The sequence below is a fragment of the Humulus lupulus genome, chromosome 3 (assembly GCF_963169125.1).
Source record: "Humulus lupulus chromosome 3, drHumLupu1.1, whole genome shotgun sequence".
In the NCBI taxonomy this organism is placed as follows: Eukaryota; Viridiplantae; Streptophyta; class Magnoliopsida; order Rosales; family Cannabaceae; genus Humulus; species Humulus lupulus.
In genome coordinates this window covers 76,104,662-76,120,166 of record NC_084795.1, presented here as the reverse complement: position 1 = coordinate 76,120,166, position 15,505 = coordinate 76,104,662, and the positions used below count along the sequence as shown (strand labels likewise).

At 33.7% G+C, this 15,505-nt stretch overlaps 1 protein-coding gene across 1 annotated transcript; it reads left to right on the top strand.

Moving 5' to 3' along the window:
* The first annotated feature begins 2,583 nt into the window (after positions 1-2,583).
* Positions 2,584-10,984, top strand: LOC133822847 (DNA-directed RNA polymerase 1, mitochondrial). Its single transcript, XM_062255304.1, has 19 exons — positions 2,584-3,694; positions 4,207-4,470; positions 4,559-4,692; positions 4,778-4,844; positions 5,019-5,077; positions 5,275-5,392; positions 5,564-5,677; positions 5,935-6,066; positions 6,162-6,578; positions 7,218-7,268; positions 7,523-7,593; positions 7,741-7,825; positions 8,062-8,214; positions 8,300-8,374; positions 8,688-8,777; positions 8,876-8,923; positions 9,330-9,444; positions 9,565-9,668; positions 10,220-10,984. Exons 1-19 carry the CDS (start codon positions 2,894-2,896, stop codon positions 10,328-10,330), a joined length of 3,009 nt encoding a protein of 1,002 aa, XP_062111288.1. The 5' UTR covers positions 2,584-2,893; the 3' UTR covers positions 10,331-10,984.
* The last annotated feature ends 4,521 nt before the right edge of the window (positions 10,985-15,505 follow it).

Here is a 15,505-nt window from a genome sequence, read left to right as displayed (position 1 = left end):
AATTTGAGAGTATCATCATCAACTATTTTTAGTGGTGGGTAACCTTCTTTCACTTGATAATGCAGTTGAATTGTTGTTGTTTCCGGATTGTTCTACAGTTGCTGACATAGTTTCTGAACAAGATCCTTATATCTAGAGTCGTTTGTATTAATTGTCCACTTGCTTCAAAATCAACATAATTCTTGTTGTTATCCCAGTGTCATTTGCTTTGCACCAGAATCGGTATTGATTCCATTGCCTAAAATGTAGATTATCACAGTTTTTGTGGTAAAATTAGACTTTAATGGGTGGCTATAATTCATTTAATATCATTTTTTGAGTTAATGTAGCGCAGCTACAATGCAAGAGCAACACAAGAAAAATGTTTAACAGTAAATTTAAAAGAAAACATCCTCGCTGTTTTCATTATATTTCAAAGAAATTGAAGATTCTTGTTCCTACCCGAATCAACCAGAAAGCAATCTCGGATATTAATAAATAACAGTAAAATATTATAATCAACGAAACAACAACTAAGTTAAATGAATTAATTATATAAATAACATCATTTCAACACAACATACCTGAGAATTGAAATTTGTTTAAGAGTTAATTTGTGAGAATTTTGGTTGATTTTGCCAACTTCATTTGGGTGCAATGATTTCCTGTTGGTTTGCTGTTGATTGCAGAAGAAAAATCGTCGGAATTCATGGAGGTCGGTTGTGGGTTTATATGGAATTTAGTTGTTTTTTTCACATTTTTTATTTCAGTTTTTAATGAATTTTGTTCTGGATCGATTGAGCTTTTGATCTATTTGTTGTTTTCCTGTAGCTTCAATCGCGATCAGTGGTGCGACATGGTTGATCGAGGATTTTCGTTAGTTGTCGGCAATTGGAGAAGAAATCGCCGAGGGTAAAGAAGAGACTGCATATTTGTTATTTTTGCTGTGCTTCCGTATTTTTGAAAAAAAATTTGTGGGGCCGTAGAAACGTTATTTTGCCCTTTTTTTAATGGGAATTTTAAAAAAATATGGCTTTTTAGCCATCAATGTGCAACAATATGAGAATTAAACTTTCCTTAATTTGTATGGAAAAATTTAATTAACAAAAACTTAGTTTATAGGAAAACTAATCACATACTGGAAATCAAAATTAAACAAAAAAAAATCAGCAAAAGGAAGGGTAATATGGTAATTAACATAGCAAAAACTCATTCAGCCAAGCCACCTCTTCTCTTTCATTATGCCCTAGCTGCCACCTCCCTGTCCTCCACTAGCCTGCCTCACCATCTACACCATCATCTCCGGCCACCCACCCTCACCACCTACGATTCACCTTAGGCGCGAACCTCCATGAAACCCAACCAAGAACACCCAGCTGCACCATCGACGAACACAACCCCAATCCGCGCATCTCTGCGCGACTCCATTCGCTAGCCCCCCAAATCCAAAACGACAGGGATAGGCTGAGGTGAGGGATGTGCTAGTGGTGGTTGGAGGCGAGGGAGAAGGGTGGCGCTTGGGTTGAGTGCGATTTGTGGTGCTCGGAGTTGTGCAAAACAACGGGGATGGCTGGGGTTGCGACGGGGTTTTGCGCGCAGGGGATTGAGGGTTTTGGTGGTGGTTGGAGGCGAGGGAGGAGGTTGGTTCATGGTTAGATCTTTTTTTTTTTTCACTCTTCAGATCTGTGGCAACTGGTTACCTTCACGTTCTTTGTGTGTATATTTCAGGAGGTAACTGGTTACCTTCACGTTCTGATGTGTGTGTATATTTCTGGGTTCTTTATGGTAACTGGTTACCTAGGTTACTAAATCATACTTACTCTTCCCTTTTTCCTTCAAATGTGATGTTTCTTTTCATTTCTAATATGAGTGACACGTCACCCCTCTTATGGCAGAAGGTTACTCATCTCACTGTAACTGTTTACCCCTCCTGATACATGTTATTTAACCTCTAAGACTATTTTTTTCATAACTGTGAAAAATCAAACAAGTAATTGGTTACCCCTTTGGATAAATGCTATTTAACCTATACTCGAGCTTTTAAAAAAAAACGTACAACCTTAAAAAAAGAAAAAAAATGTTTATAATAAATAAAAATAATAATAAACACAATTCATATTACAAAAAAAAAATTAATAAAAAATTTGTAAAACAACCATGGAGAAATTTAATATAAAAATAGTTATATAAAATTAATATAAAAAAATCAAATAAGCTAAAAAAAAATAATCAAATTACAAACATACCCTTCTAAATTAATAAAACTTGATTAATAGTAAAACTATGACATAAACAAACTTTTATAGAAAAAATACGGGAAACTAAACCCATAAAAGTGAAATTTAAAACAAAAAAAGTCATACATTAACTTTTTCTTAAAAAAAAAACCATAATTTTGCAAAATCTATTAAAAATCCCATATAACATATAATTTCCCTTTTTTTTTTGGGTCCGAATATGAAAAAATCTCATTCTTCAAACATATAAAAAGTGAGCGGGCCCATTGGAGCAACTCAAGTTTGAGGGGGTAAATCAGGTCCGGACCCGGACTCCAGGTCCGGGTCGAGTTAAAACCTTTGGTTTCAAAACTAAGAGGAAAAAGAAACACGTAGGTTTAAGGAGGGTTTAATAGAATCCGGGCGAAAGAGGCGGCTACCCAGGCGTTGATCTTTGTTACTCTCCCTCTCCACGCCTTTCACTTTGTCTTTTTCAGATCCCCAAACTCTTCCCTTCTCCTATTACCACTTCCATTTTTCTTCTCCCTTCCGCTTCAAAATTCAATTGTACTCTCCAATCTCTTGTTTCTCAATATGTTCCAAATCTTCCTCTTTAGCTGCCCAGAAATATGATATATTTGCCCCTGATTCTCCACTTTCAGTTGATCATTTAATTCTACCCCTTCTCTTTCATAAATATGTGGAGGAGTTTTGCCAAGAGAGCTACTTCAAGGAAGTTAAAGCTTTTTTCCGATTCTCATATTTATTCTTCTTCTTCCAGTTCTCCTAGAGATACTAATTTTCTTAGAAAATATAGGCCAGATACGACTCGGGCTACTGAGAATTCATGGTTCCCTTTACCGAGTTTTCGTCGATTTGGAATAATATCGTCTCTGGATAACATTTTGGGACAACCCAGTTTGCTGAATTCGTCAAGTAACGCTTTTGGTACTTATGGTTTTAAAGGTTACGCAAGTGTTGCCGAGGCCATTGCTTCTACTGATGCCGAGGACGATTCCTCGGGTTCCGATGAGGTTCAGGAGTTGTTAGACGAGATGGATAAGGAGAACAAGGTGGATTCCTACTTTAAGGGGCCGAAGAAAATGGTCGCAGGAATGGGAATCACGAAATACCACATTCTTAGGAGGCGACAGATAAAAATGGAGACAGAGGCGTGGGAAGAGGCTGCCAAAGAGTACCAAGAGCTTTTAACGGACATGTGTGAGCAGAAACTTGCACCCAATTTGCCTTATGTGAAGTCGTTGTTCCTTGGTTGGTTTGAGCCTTTGCGGAATGCCATTGTTGCTGATCAGGAGATGTGCCGGGAAAAGAAGAGCAAACCTTCTTATGCTCCGTATTATTATCACTTGTCAGCGGACATGATGGCCGTTATTGCAATGCACAAGCTGATGGGGTTACTAATGACTAACAGTGGAGCAGTTGGTAGTGTCAGGGTAGTCCAAGCAGCTTGCCAGATTGGTGAAGCTATTGAAAATGAGGTGGGTCGCTTTAAGTTTTCATTTTCGTTTGTTCTTAAGCATAATCTCTCAGTATGATAGCGAGTATTTCATGTCTACATTTATCTTTCATTTGTTTGGTTAGGTGTTATTCTGTAGCAACTTTTAAAATGTGTATCCCACCCTGCTTACATTACTACGAAGTTTGTTGAAACAATTCAATTATCGATTTGTTAGTTAAAGAATCAAGTTTGCGACATGGTTTTCTGTCAGACATGATTTTAGATGTTCATTTTCTGGGACTATTTGTATTTTTCATAGTTAAGACAGGGGATTTGTTGCCTCTGTAGTCTGCCATGATCAGTAGAACTATAGAAGGTTTTAGTATAAGCATACACCCAGCTGTGATGTTTTCTTGATTATTTGCGAGTATCTGTTAAAGCAAATCATGTAGCTGCTAACTATGTAATAGAGTCAGATAAGCAGAGCTAAAAGAGCTGGTGACTCTCAAATCTATTAACCTTCATTGACAGAATATGATTACGTGAACTCAGGTTAGGATACAAAAGTTTTTTGAGAAGACAAAGAAGAAGAAGAAGAAGAAGAAGAAGGATACAAATACAAATACAGATGACAAGGAACCTGAGGGTGAGCCTGATGCTGTAAGCATTGAAAAAGAGATATCGATTAACAAGGACCAACAAAAACTAAGAAATAAAGTTACACTGCTGATAAAAAAGCAGAAGGTGCAGCAAGTGAGGGAAATAGTAAAGCAACAAGATGATTCAAAACCTTGGGGTCAGGAAGCCCATGTTAAGGTTTGTGATGCTCATAACATTGGTTTCACAATTTGTGATGTTGTTGTTGTCCTCATTGTTACTTTATCTTGGTTCTGGGACCATACAGATTGGATGCCGATTGATTCAGTTATTGACAGAAACAGCGTATATACAACCTCCAGTTGATCAATTAGGTGATACTCCACCGGATATACGCCCTGCATTTGTTCACAGCCTTAAAACTATCACTAAAGAAGCACAGTAAGAAAATTTTCATTTCTGGTGAACTTAACCTCTCTCCCACTGTGTTTATTATGTAACGTATGCATTTCTTTTCTTTGATTAGGAAGACCAGCAGGAGATATGGTGTAATTGAATGTGACCCACTTGTTCGGAGAGGCCTGGAAAAAACTGTAAGTATAATCGAAATTGTGGGGGGGTGTGCACTCAAATTATCCTCCTTATAATTTTTCTTTCTTTTTTGTAGATTTAATGTGCTATTATGATTGTTTATATAACTTCAGACTTAAGTATCATTCCTAGGGAGTAGCAGGCTAATCATAAAACTTTTATTGGTGTTCCTACAGGCTAGGCACATGGTCATCCCTTATATGCCGATGCTAGTCCCTCCTAATAATTGGCTAGGGTATGGAATTTAAGCGTCTTTGAATATTTAGATTCAATAATTGTCGATTGGTTTATTTTTTTCAAAATATTTTATTTTATATATATTTATAGTTTTTTGGAGTTCAGGTTACTGTTGGTATAGAAAATAGTAATATCGCGTTTTTCTTTGAAACTAAATAACCTTTGTATTAAAACAAATGTTCCCTTATATGGCAGGTATGACAAAGGAGCCTATTTGTTCCTGCCATCATATGTTATGCGGACACATGGAGCAAAACAACAACGTGAAGCAGTTAAAAGGACTTCTAGGAAGCAACTGGAACCTGTTTTAGAGGTCTGAAAGCCTTGTTGGAGTTTGTTACGTTAGTTCCTTGGTGATTATGCTTCAATGCTTTGCCTTAGTTTCTTCACAAACAGGCCTTCACAAATTGATCTTTCTTTATATGTTCGCTTCTTGTTTGGCCTTTTAATGTTAGACTAATGCTGATATTGTTCTCTGTATTAGGCCCTGGATACACTTGGAAATACCAAATGGAGGGTGAACAAAAGGGTGCTTAGTGTGATAGATAGAATTTGGTCTAGTGGAGGTTCTCTTGGTGGGTTGGTCAGCCGTGAAGATGTGAGTTGCATTTTATTTGGATTCTTTTCTGTTTTATAGTGCTTACATGTATGCTTAAGTACTATACACAGACACAAATTTACATAAACATACATATGTTTGTAATATGCTGTGATCGCATGAACAAAAGAAACTGATATTGCTCGACTGAAGCTTTACATCTTACCCTTAAGTTATAATTTGTGTGGCTTAATGGTTGTGGGTTTTATCCATTAACTGCCTTTATAATGTATTCTAAAATATCAATTTTCAAATAGGTTCCTTTGCCAGAAGAACCTGACACTGAAGATGAATCCGAAATCCGCAAATGGAAATGGAAACTTAAAACAGCTAAAAAGGAGAATAGTGAGAGGCATTCGCAGCGCTGCGACATTGAACTTAAACTTGCTGTAATTTTCTCTACTTTCTTGTATTTATAGAATTTATGTGGTGGAATTGAAAAGCTCTGCTTGAATTGATATAGTAATTTTTGTTATGTGATCAGGTTGGGCGAAAGATGAAGGATGAAGAAGGTTTTCACTATCCCCACAACCTTGATTTCCGAGGCCGTGCTTATCCCATGCATCCTTACTTGAACCATCTAGGTTCTGATGTGTGTCGAGGCATCTTGGAGTTTGCAGAGGGACGCGCTTTGGGGAAGTCAGGCTTATACTGGTTGAAGATACATTTGGCAAATTTATATGGTGGTGGTGTGGACAAATTATCTTACGATGGTCGAGTAGCATTTACCGAAAACCATATTGACAATGTATTTGATTCAGCAGATAGGCCTTTAGAAGGAAAGCGCTGGTGGCTGGGTGCAGAGGATCCTTTTCAGTGCTTGGCAACATGTATTAGTCTTGCAGAAGCATTGAGAAGCCCCTCTCCGGAGACTACTCTTTCACATATGCCTGTCCACCAGGTATTTTTCTCATTCCTTATAGTTTGCATTTTATGGTTAATGTCTATACTTGATCTATCATGGCCCAAACTAGTACTATTTGTGACATGGTACTTTAATTCAAGAGAAGTAAAAATTTAATACTTTTCCATGAAAACATGAATAAGTGCCATCAACAGTGAAGAAGAAGAGGTTTAGTCGATAGTTAATTAATATTGTACCTGTTTTATTTGTCTCTGCTGAAATAGAAGCGGGTTCTTCATATTCTCTGGTTCCATTGGAGTCTATAGCACAATTTGTAGAGACATTGATATGTTGCATTGAGTTTTTTTATGCACTTGGGTTGCACAGAGTTTGTTCTGCATTATGCCAATAATTTGCTATTGGGGTTGCTTTTCTGTGAAAATACATTAAGATATGTGGGATTGTGGCCTCTGTTTCAATGTGCAACATAAAGCTTCCTGCTCATATGTGCTAGAGATTATGAGCTCTTGATAATTGTTACTATAGTAGTAGATGAGTATTTTTCTTTATTTTTTCGCTGTTAAAAAAGTTGAGAGGCAACCAGAATATTTGTATTTCAATACCATGTGAATAATAGTTTTATTATACAGAGAATTAACTAAAAATTAATCATTTTCCTCTTGTTCAATTTGCTAGGATGGTTCGTGCAATGGGCTACAACATTATGCTGCCCTGGGAAGGGACAAGGTACCCAACGTCTCTTTTATTCGAGTTAAACAAAAATGCAGAGTGCAAAAGCTGTAATATAAAGGCTGTTTTCTTGGAATTTGTGAATACTTCTTGTCTACCTAATTTGCAGCATGTTCTTTTTATTTTTTATTTTTGTATGAAAAATTATATTGAATATAATGCATCAAAGGAATCTGTACTCACTAAAATTGCATCTTATAAATTTTTTTTTCCTATTAACTAAAAGTTGTCTTTTATTTGTCATTTTTCAGTTGGGAGCAGCTGCAGTAAATCTTGTTGCAGGAGACAAACCTGCTGATGTCTACTCAGGAATAGCTGCCAGGTATCTACTACTTTCTCTGATGCTACAAGTATCTCTTCCCCCACCCCCGGCCCCCACAATAAAAAAAAAAATCCTTTTGTTTTTGTGGCTCTGTTGAGAAGTGAAATTATTTTCTTGTCTGTCTTGTTGAAAATATTGTTTTTGCAGAGTTCTGGATATCATGCGTAAAGATGCAAAGGACGATCCTGCAACAAATTCAGATGCAGTGCATGCCAGGAAATTAATTGATCAGGTCTTTTTCTCATGCTTATATATTGGATCAGTAATGAAGTTTGCTTATAATGCAAAGCATTGTAATTGACATAAGCATAATTTTAATACAACGAAATAGAAGTATTTAGGCTGATTTAGTAATCACATGATGGTCATAAAAAAGTTATAGCATGGATTTTGAACACTCCTTGATTCAGATTGTTTAACTGATTAGTTATCTTTAAAGCATTTGCTTATATAATTGGGAATGTGCAGGTGGATCGTAAATTGGTAAAACAGACAGTCATGACATCCGTATATGGTGTTACTTACATAGGTGCACGTGATCAAATTAAAAGGAGGTTGAAGGAGCGTGATGTTATTGCTGATGATTCAGAACTCTTTGCTGCAGCTTGCTATGCTGCAAGAGTAAGTGAATAACTTGTACATTGTATGAAGTTGGATGATGTATGTGTTTTAACGAGACTTTTAACTTATTTCACTGCATGAGCAGACTACGTTGACAGCTTTAGAAGAAATGTTTGAAGCTGCTAGAAGTATTATGAGCTGGCTTGGTGATTGTGCTAAGGTATGACTCATATATATCGTAATCTACTTGGCTTCACTTCTAAGTTATAGATGTTCTACATTCATACATACAAACATATCTAAGCAATATCCTCATTTACACATGCACATTTTGTTTTAGGTAATTTATGTATGAGGATTCTGTTGCGTTACTGTGATTGCTGAAAGAATGGTGGTGGAACATTTTACTTAATTGGTCTTTAGAATACTTAAATCTATGACATCACTTACAGATTCAAGCATTCATTAGTATTTGTTTATCCTCTTTTATAGGGTTTTTTTATTTAACTAAATTTTAACATAAAAATAAGCAGGTGATAGCATCAGAGAATAAAGCAGTTCAGTGGACTACTCCTCTCGGACTTCCTGTTATTCAGCCATACCGGCAATTAGGCAGACATCTTGTAATATTCTAATTTCGAATAACCTTTTAGAGCTTCAGTTTTAGTTACTTTTTTCCTAGTATTTTAAAACTATACTGACAATAATGTGGGGGTGTCAGATTAAAACTTCCCTTCAAGTGTTGACTTTACGGCGGGAAACTGACAAGGTATTTCTCTCTCTCTCTCTCTCTCTACCATTGTTTTTTTTTTCTTTACAAATCTTTATGTACATAATTAGAGGGTGTGGATTAAATTTGGAGATTAATCTGGATCTAAACCTACTTAGATCTGATGCTTGTTTAAGATCAATTTACTTGTGATCTTTTAGTGCTCTATATCAAGCATTATGAACATATTTATTCATCATGACTGTCTGCAATAATCCTTTTACTTTGTGGGTACATGTCATCTGGGAAAAAAGAAGAAGTTATCTATAATTTAGTATGGCTAGAGCATTTTTTAGGTTGGAGCCGAATAATTACTTCAGTCATGTGGACCTCACTAGACTAGCTAGTGTGTAATTACTTTCAGTGTCATAAGATTTTTAATCACAACTTTCTGTGGATTTTATAGGTAATGGCTAAGCGGCAAAGGACAGCCTTTCCCCCAAATTTTGTTCACTCTCTTGATGGCTCCCATATGATGATGACTGCTGTTGCCTGCAAAAAAGCAGGGTTGAACTTTGCAGGTTTGTCCCAAGCTTGTTATCTTAATTTTTACACTTTTCTGGCTCTTCTATGTTATAGGCCCACAAAGATGTTCCAAATGTATTCATGCTATATTATTTATTATCTATTGTTGATTGCAGGAGTCCATGATTCATATTGGACCCATGCCTGTGATGTTGACGAAATGAATAGGATACTGAGAGAGAAATTTGTTGAACTCTACGAGGCCCCAGTTTTGGAGAATGTGAGTATCTTTCTTCATAATTATCGTTTAATTAGCTTTCATTATTTGCGTGAGTTTTTGGAAATTATATTATTGTAGCCCTAGTTTAGTAATCTTACTGCGTTTTGCTACTTCGCTGTGCTAGAACTTGCTTATTTGTGAGATGAGTAATTTAGGAAAGTAGCTTACAGTCAAGTTTTACTTCCTAAAACTATGAAGTAATGTTCTTCCAAACAGGCATATTTTTATTAGCTTCATTTAGTTTTATCACTTTTAGGCATATGAATTGTGTAAGATTTCACCTTTGATCACTAGACCTGCTTTCTTTCATTGCAGAGAATACCTCTATTCTTTGTTGTAATCAGCTTTAGTTTATATTGGTTTATATCGAACCTGATTTTTGTGTGGATAGTAATACAGCACATGCATTCTCTTATTTTGATATAGATAGGAAACAACTATCTTGTTTGTTGAAGCTTTGATAGTAGGAGCAAATGAAGTGAAAATCTTCTGTGGATTAGCATGTTGCTGTTACATATAGAACTTACTGATCATTTCTTCTGTCTTTACAGTTGCTGGAAAGCTTTCAGACATCTTTTCCATCACTGAGTTTTCCTCCTTTACCGGATCGGGGAGACTTTGATCTTAGAGAGGTACTGGAATCTCCCTATTTCTTCAACTAGTCTAAGCCAGATGCGAAACATGGAGTGTTATTCTTTTACTAGTCCAAGCTCTCGCCATACTCGAATGAACGGTAGCTCTGTTAGTATTCCTTCATTTATCAGCCTGAGATAGAAAGCTCCCCATTGTTCCACCAGACGAGAATGCTCAAGATAGCATCCTTGAGACAGAAAAGAACATGACGGATGGTTTTGCATCTGTGTATATATACATGTCGAGACAACAGCTTAACCATTGGCCCTGGAGAAAGCACTGAGATTTGCAGTGTTTCCTGCATTATGCTATCATAGAACAACTGAAGAGAACAAATAAAGACAGTGCAACAAGCTGCACTCATCACTGCCACCGGAAGGTGGCTGCAACACTCAGCTAAATAGGGAAGAAATTGGTTTAAGGGAGTCACTTTTGAGGCATTGTAATAGATGGTAGCCTTGTAATAGAAGGCATAAAAATAGGTATGGGTATTCTGCATTTATTGTATATTTTTTTGTTCCCTTTCCATTCTTCTCTCAATAAGTGTGCTTATTATTCTCACACTGCATTTTCTTAGTTTATTGTCTTTATATATACACACACCTCCCAAGTAATGGGAAAACAATATTGCATATTTGAGCTTAATTTTTGTATTATTTTATTTTAAATATGACCATTTGTCACCCCTTGTGTACAATTTATTTCTTTAAGAGCTCATTAGTAATCTCACCCAACAATAAGGTGGTGTTAAGCTCATCAGTAATCTCACCCAACAATGATGTGGTGTTTGGTTAAGTAGAATGGTAATGTGAATGATATTATGATGTTTGGTTTAGTTTTTGAATGAATATTGGAATTAGAATTATTTTGTTTGGTTCGGTGTAGGAATGGAATGGACTAAGTGGTATACTGTCAAAAATATTCCTATTTTGAATTTTTTTTAAAATATGATTGTTTTCAAAATGTTGTATTTTTATACTCAATTTTTTGTTATAAATATACTCAATGTCTTCAAAATGTTACATGTTTATACCTAATTTTTTTTTGTGGTAAATATATCTAATGTTTTAAAAATGTTGTACTTTTATACCTATTTTTTAAAATTATTTTGAGAAATAATAAGAAAGTGAAGAAAAAATATAGGATTTTAGTTATGTTGACCTTTTATTTAGTCAATGATACGGAGTCACAAGAAACGATAGGAAGTAAATAACTAAATTCATGAATGTAAACAACACAGGAATTTTATAGCGGTTCAGCCTCAAGAATTGGTAATAACCTACGTCCACCTAGTGTTTTATTAATGTATAAGAATTCCAAAACCTGCGATCAGCAAACAAGGGTTCATTGAGTTTCACAAGCCCTGAAAATAGATACAAGTACTCTGTATAAAATCACTATTTCTCTTTGAATACCAAGTATTGCCCGTCCTCTAAAGGAATCCTATGAGTCATATTTATAGGTTCATGGATGTACAAATGGGTCTATGGGCCATGTTCAATTGGCGTTACAAGCATAACAGAATAACAACATGATGGACCCAAAACGGGTATGTTTAAAAATTTATACTCGCAAGCGCACGAATCCAATATGAAATATAGTGTTCGTGTAAGCATGAGATCGAACCCAAATGAGTTGTCTAAAATAAAAAAAGAAACTATTTTAAATCAAAATTAATAAATTCTAACCTAGCTCCAAAGATTGATGAGATTTTTGTATAAAGAAAATAAAATAAAAGATAATAATAAAGAAATTAAAGACAATATATAAAAATAAATTAATAGTAGAAATCAAGATGGTAAAATAAGATTATTAAGGTATTAGAATCCACAAAATATAAGTTCAATAATATTTATAAGTATATTGATTCCCAAGTTTCATTAACAGTAGAAATTAATCACTATCACTTATTCAAATTAGATATTTAAGCATAAATTATCATAGAATTGTAGGATTTATCTTCACTTTTAAAATTATAATTTCAAAGTATTTAATGTAAATCAATCTAATGAAATAACAAATAAATCGATGAATATTATTTATAAGTCAAAACATAATATTTTTGTTCTAAGCATTTGATCTGCATAGTTTAATGGCACACCTTAATAAAAGAATATTATGATTTTGCACTAATGAAGAACAAAGTGTAAATATGTACTAATAATAAAAAAATACATGATATTTAAGATGAAAAAAGATATTTGAAGAAGAAAAATCCATAAACTTTATTGCACATATGAGAAATCAACATACAAAATAAATACTATTTAGTTACATATTGTTTCATCATCACCTTAATAATCTTAAAAGGATTAGAAACTCTTAACTAGAATAGAAATTACAAACCAAAAAATTACAAACATAAATAGGAAAATTTGGAGGAGGAACCTCCAAATTTTTCCTCTAAAAACTCATAGAAAAAATGACAAAAAGAAGAAAAAGATGAAGAGAATGGATTAGTCTTGAAAATGTAGAAATTTTGTAGTGTAACCTCTCCCATTAAATGGTCTTCAAATCCCTTATTTATAGCTAAAATAAAATGTTAAAATAATCAATTTAAATTAATTAAATTGATTAAACTAATTAAATTAATTTCTAAATTGAGTAATAAGATAAGTATGGGTAAATTTTAGGTGTAATGATGATTTTGTGATAAAATGTGTAGAAAAGTTTTGGTAAAAAAATGACATTTTTGGACAAGGAGATAAGGAGACAAGGAGGCATTTGTTGGGCTCAAGAGAGGAGGGGGCAGCTAGGCTTGGTGGCTGTTGGCAGGCGGGCCTGGGCTGGGCTTCGGGCCTAGGTAGGTGTGGGCTTGGGCATCCTCTTTTCTCTCTCAAAAATGCCATATTTTGCTTTTCTTTTTTCAACTTTAATTCTTTTCTTTTCTCTTCATTTCAAAGTACCAAAATACAATATTGTTCATAAACTAAATTAAAATTAAATATTTTCACTAATAAAATATACCATATAAGTTCCATGAAAATATTAATTAAAATTTAATTTACATAACGTTTAATTTTAATAAAATCATATTTTTAGCATTCAAACTAATAACACTAATTTCAAATAATTAAATTACAACATAAAACAATAAAATATCTATAAAAATATATAAAAATCCAGAAAATTACAATAAGACTAATAAATGCAAGATTACTTAAAAACTTAATAAATTACTTAAAAACTTAAAGGCTAAACAATAATTAGCATAAAAAATGTGGTAAAATAACTCTATTTTGTAGAGTTATCACAGCATAAATAATGATATTTACGTTTAAAATAGTTAAATATCTTTGAAATATCTAACTTATAACCGTTTCTGAGCGTTTATCTCGGTCCCACAAGCAGCTTTGGTCATATGCCTCTGCATCTATTCTTTTCCTGCTGCTCAGCATATTCCTTGCGCCGATCGAACAACTTAATTTCCTCTTAACACTCTGTTCGTCGGTCGACCTTCCTTCATTAATAATAACCACGTGCCGCTCATGTGCCTCTTCAATATGCCACGTCATCATGCAAATATTTTGGGAAACAAGTTATTTTTAAAATTTTAAATTATTTTCACTTTCAAAATAATAAAAAAAAATTAAGATTAGTAAAATTAATCAAAATAATTTGAACTTATATTTTTCCTTTACTTTAAAAAAATTATATCTTAAATTGATGAAAATATATAAGTTTTTAATTATTTTTATTAATTTTAATAAAGTATTTATTAATGGTTAATTTAAAATAGTTATTTTGAAAAAGAATAAGAAAGAGAAAATAATTTAAAATTAAAAAAAAAATTAAAATCCTATATTTTTCTTTCACTTTCTTATTATTTATCAAAATAATAAAAAATAGGTATAAAAGTGCAACATTTTAACAACATTGAGTATATTTACCGCAAAAAAACATTTGGATATAAAAGTATAACATTTTAAGACATTGAGTATATTTACAAAAAAAAAATAGATATACAAGTGCAACATTTTGAAAACATTAAGTATTTTATCCGTTATTTACTCTATTCAATATAAAGATTTGCATCAAAATGATCATTTCACTTTTTTTTTTCTAATATTATTTTTTAAAGGATTCCTTTTCAATTGTTTCCAAGGATTTTAAAGTGGAATGCGAAATCCACTAAACATAGGAATTATTATTCATATGGAATTCCATTACCATACTCCAAACCAAACGTAAGAATATGAATCTTAATTCCATTCCAATCTCCATTCATGCAAACCAAATATGATCTAAAGGTATTTTCCGTGACACTAGCGATGTTATGTTAATTTTTTTTTTTACCGTTCTACTAAGTGACAAACCCCACTTAAATCAAGTTGGGTGACCGATATTCCCTGTTTGTCCCATTTTCTCTAAGTTTTGTAGGGAACGTTTCTAATTGCCGCGTGTAAATCCAAATTCTATTTGTGTCAAGAATCAAGATGTCTTGATTAACAAGTAACACAACAAAGATAGTTTTCATAAAGGGATATTGACCGTGAGACTATCCACGTTTTTGTAAGTAATAGGTAAATATAAGATTTTTTTTGACGAAACTACCCAAATGTCACCGTAAACAAATGAGTATTTTATGTGTCACACCTACAAAAGCTTGGGTTTCATTGTTGAATATCTTCTTTTATAAATGATAGTCATATTTACACCTAAAATATGATTGCATTTTTAAAAAAATGACTAAATATACCACTTCAACTCTATTAATTAAAATTTAAGATTAGTAAATACACTCAATTCAAACTAAATTTTATCAATTTTTTTTATTAAATTGAATCTTTATAGTCTTTTTAAAATTGGATTAATTTTTATAACAATAATAATAAAAAAAATATACATATTGAAAAAATGATATAATATAAAATGTACGCCCTAATTCTCCACGCGCTATTAGCGAGCTGAGGTATGTCATAATTATTTATCAGCCACGTGGATGACACGTACCCGGAGCTGCTGTTACCAGCTCCCACCTCTTTAGCTCGAGGTAACCAAAGGCTTACTAAGGTCACTAAGGGATCAGGTCAGAAGTATGGATACCGCGGGCTAAGAAGACCTCCAGTTCGAGGTACGAGCTTGAGTTGGCAGCTGCGACCCCTTATAAAGTCAACCACGCAATATAAATGTGGATATATCAGACATCACGTGTCTGATATATCCCTGAATTCTCGAACACGCAGCCTAAACATGCGTGTTCA

Coding starts and splice junctions, on each gene's coding strand:
- LOC133822847 (XM_062255304.1), top strand. CDS start 2,894: ATGTGGAGGAGTTTTGCCAAGAGAGCTACTTCAAGGAAGTTAAAGCTT. Junction 4,693..4,777: donor ACTATCACTAAAGAAGCACA/GTAAGAAAATTT, acceptor TTCTTTGATTAG/GAAGACCAGCAGGAGATATG. Junction 5,678..5,934: donor GGTTGGTCAGCCGTGAAGAT/GTGAGTTGCATT, acceptor ATTTTCAAATAG/GTTCCTTTGCCAGAAGAACC.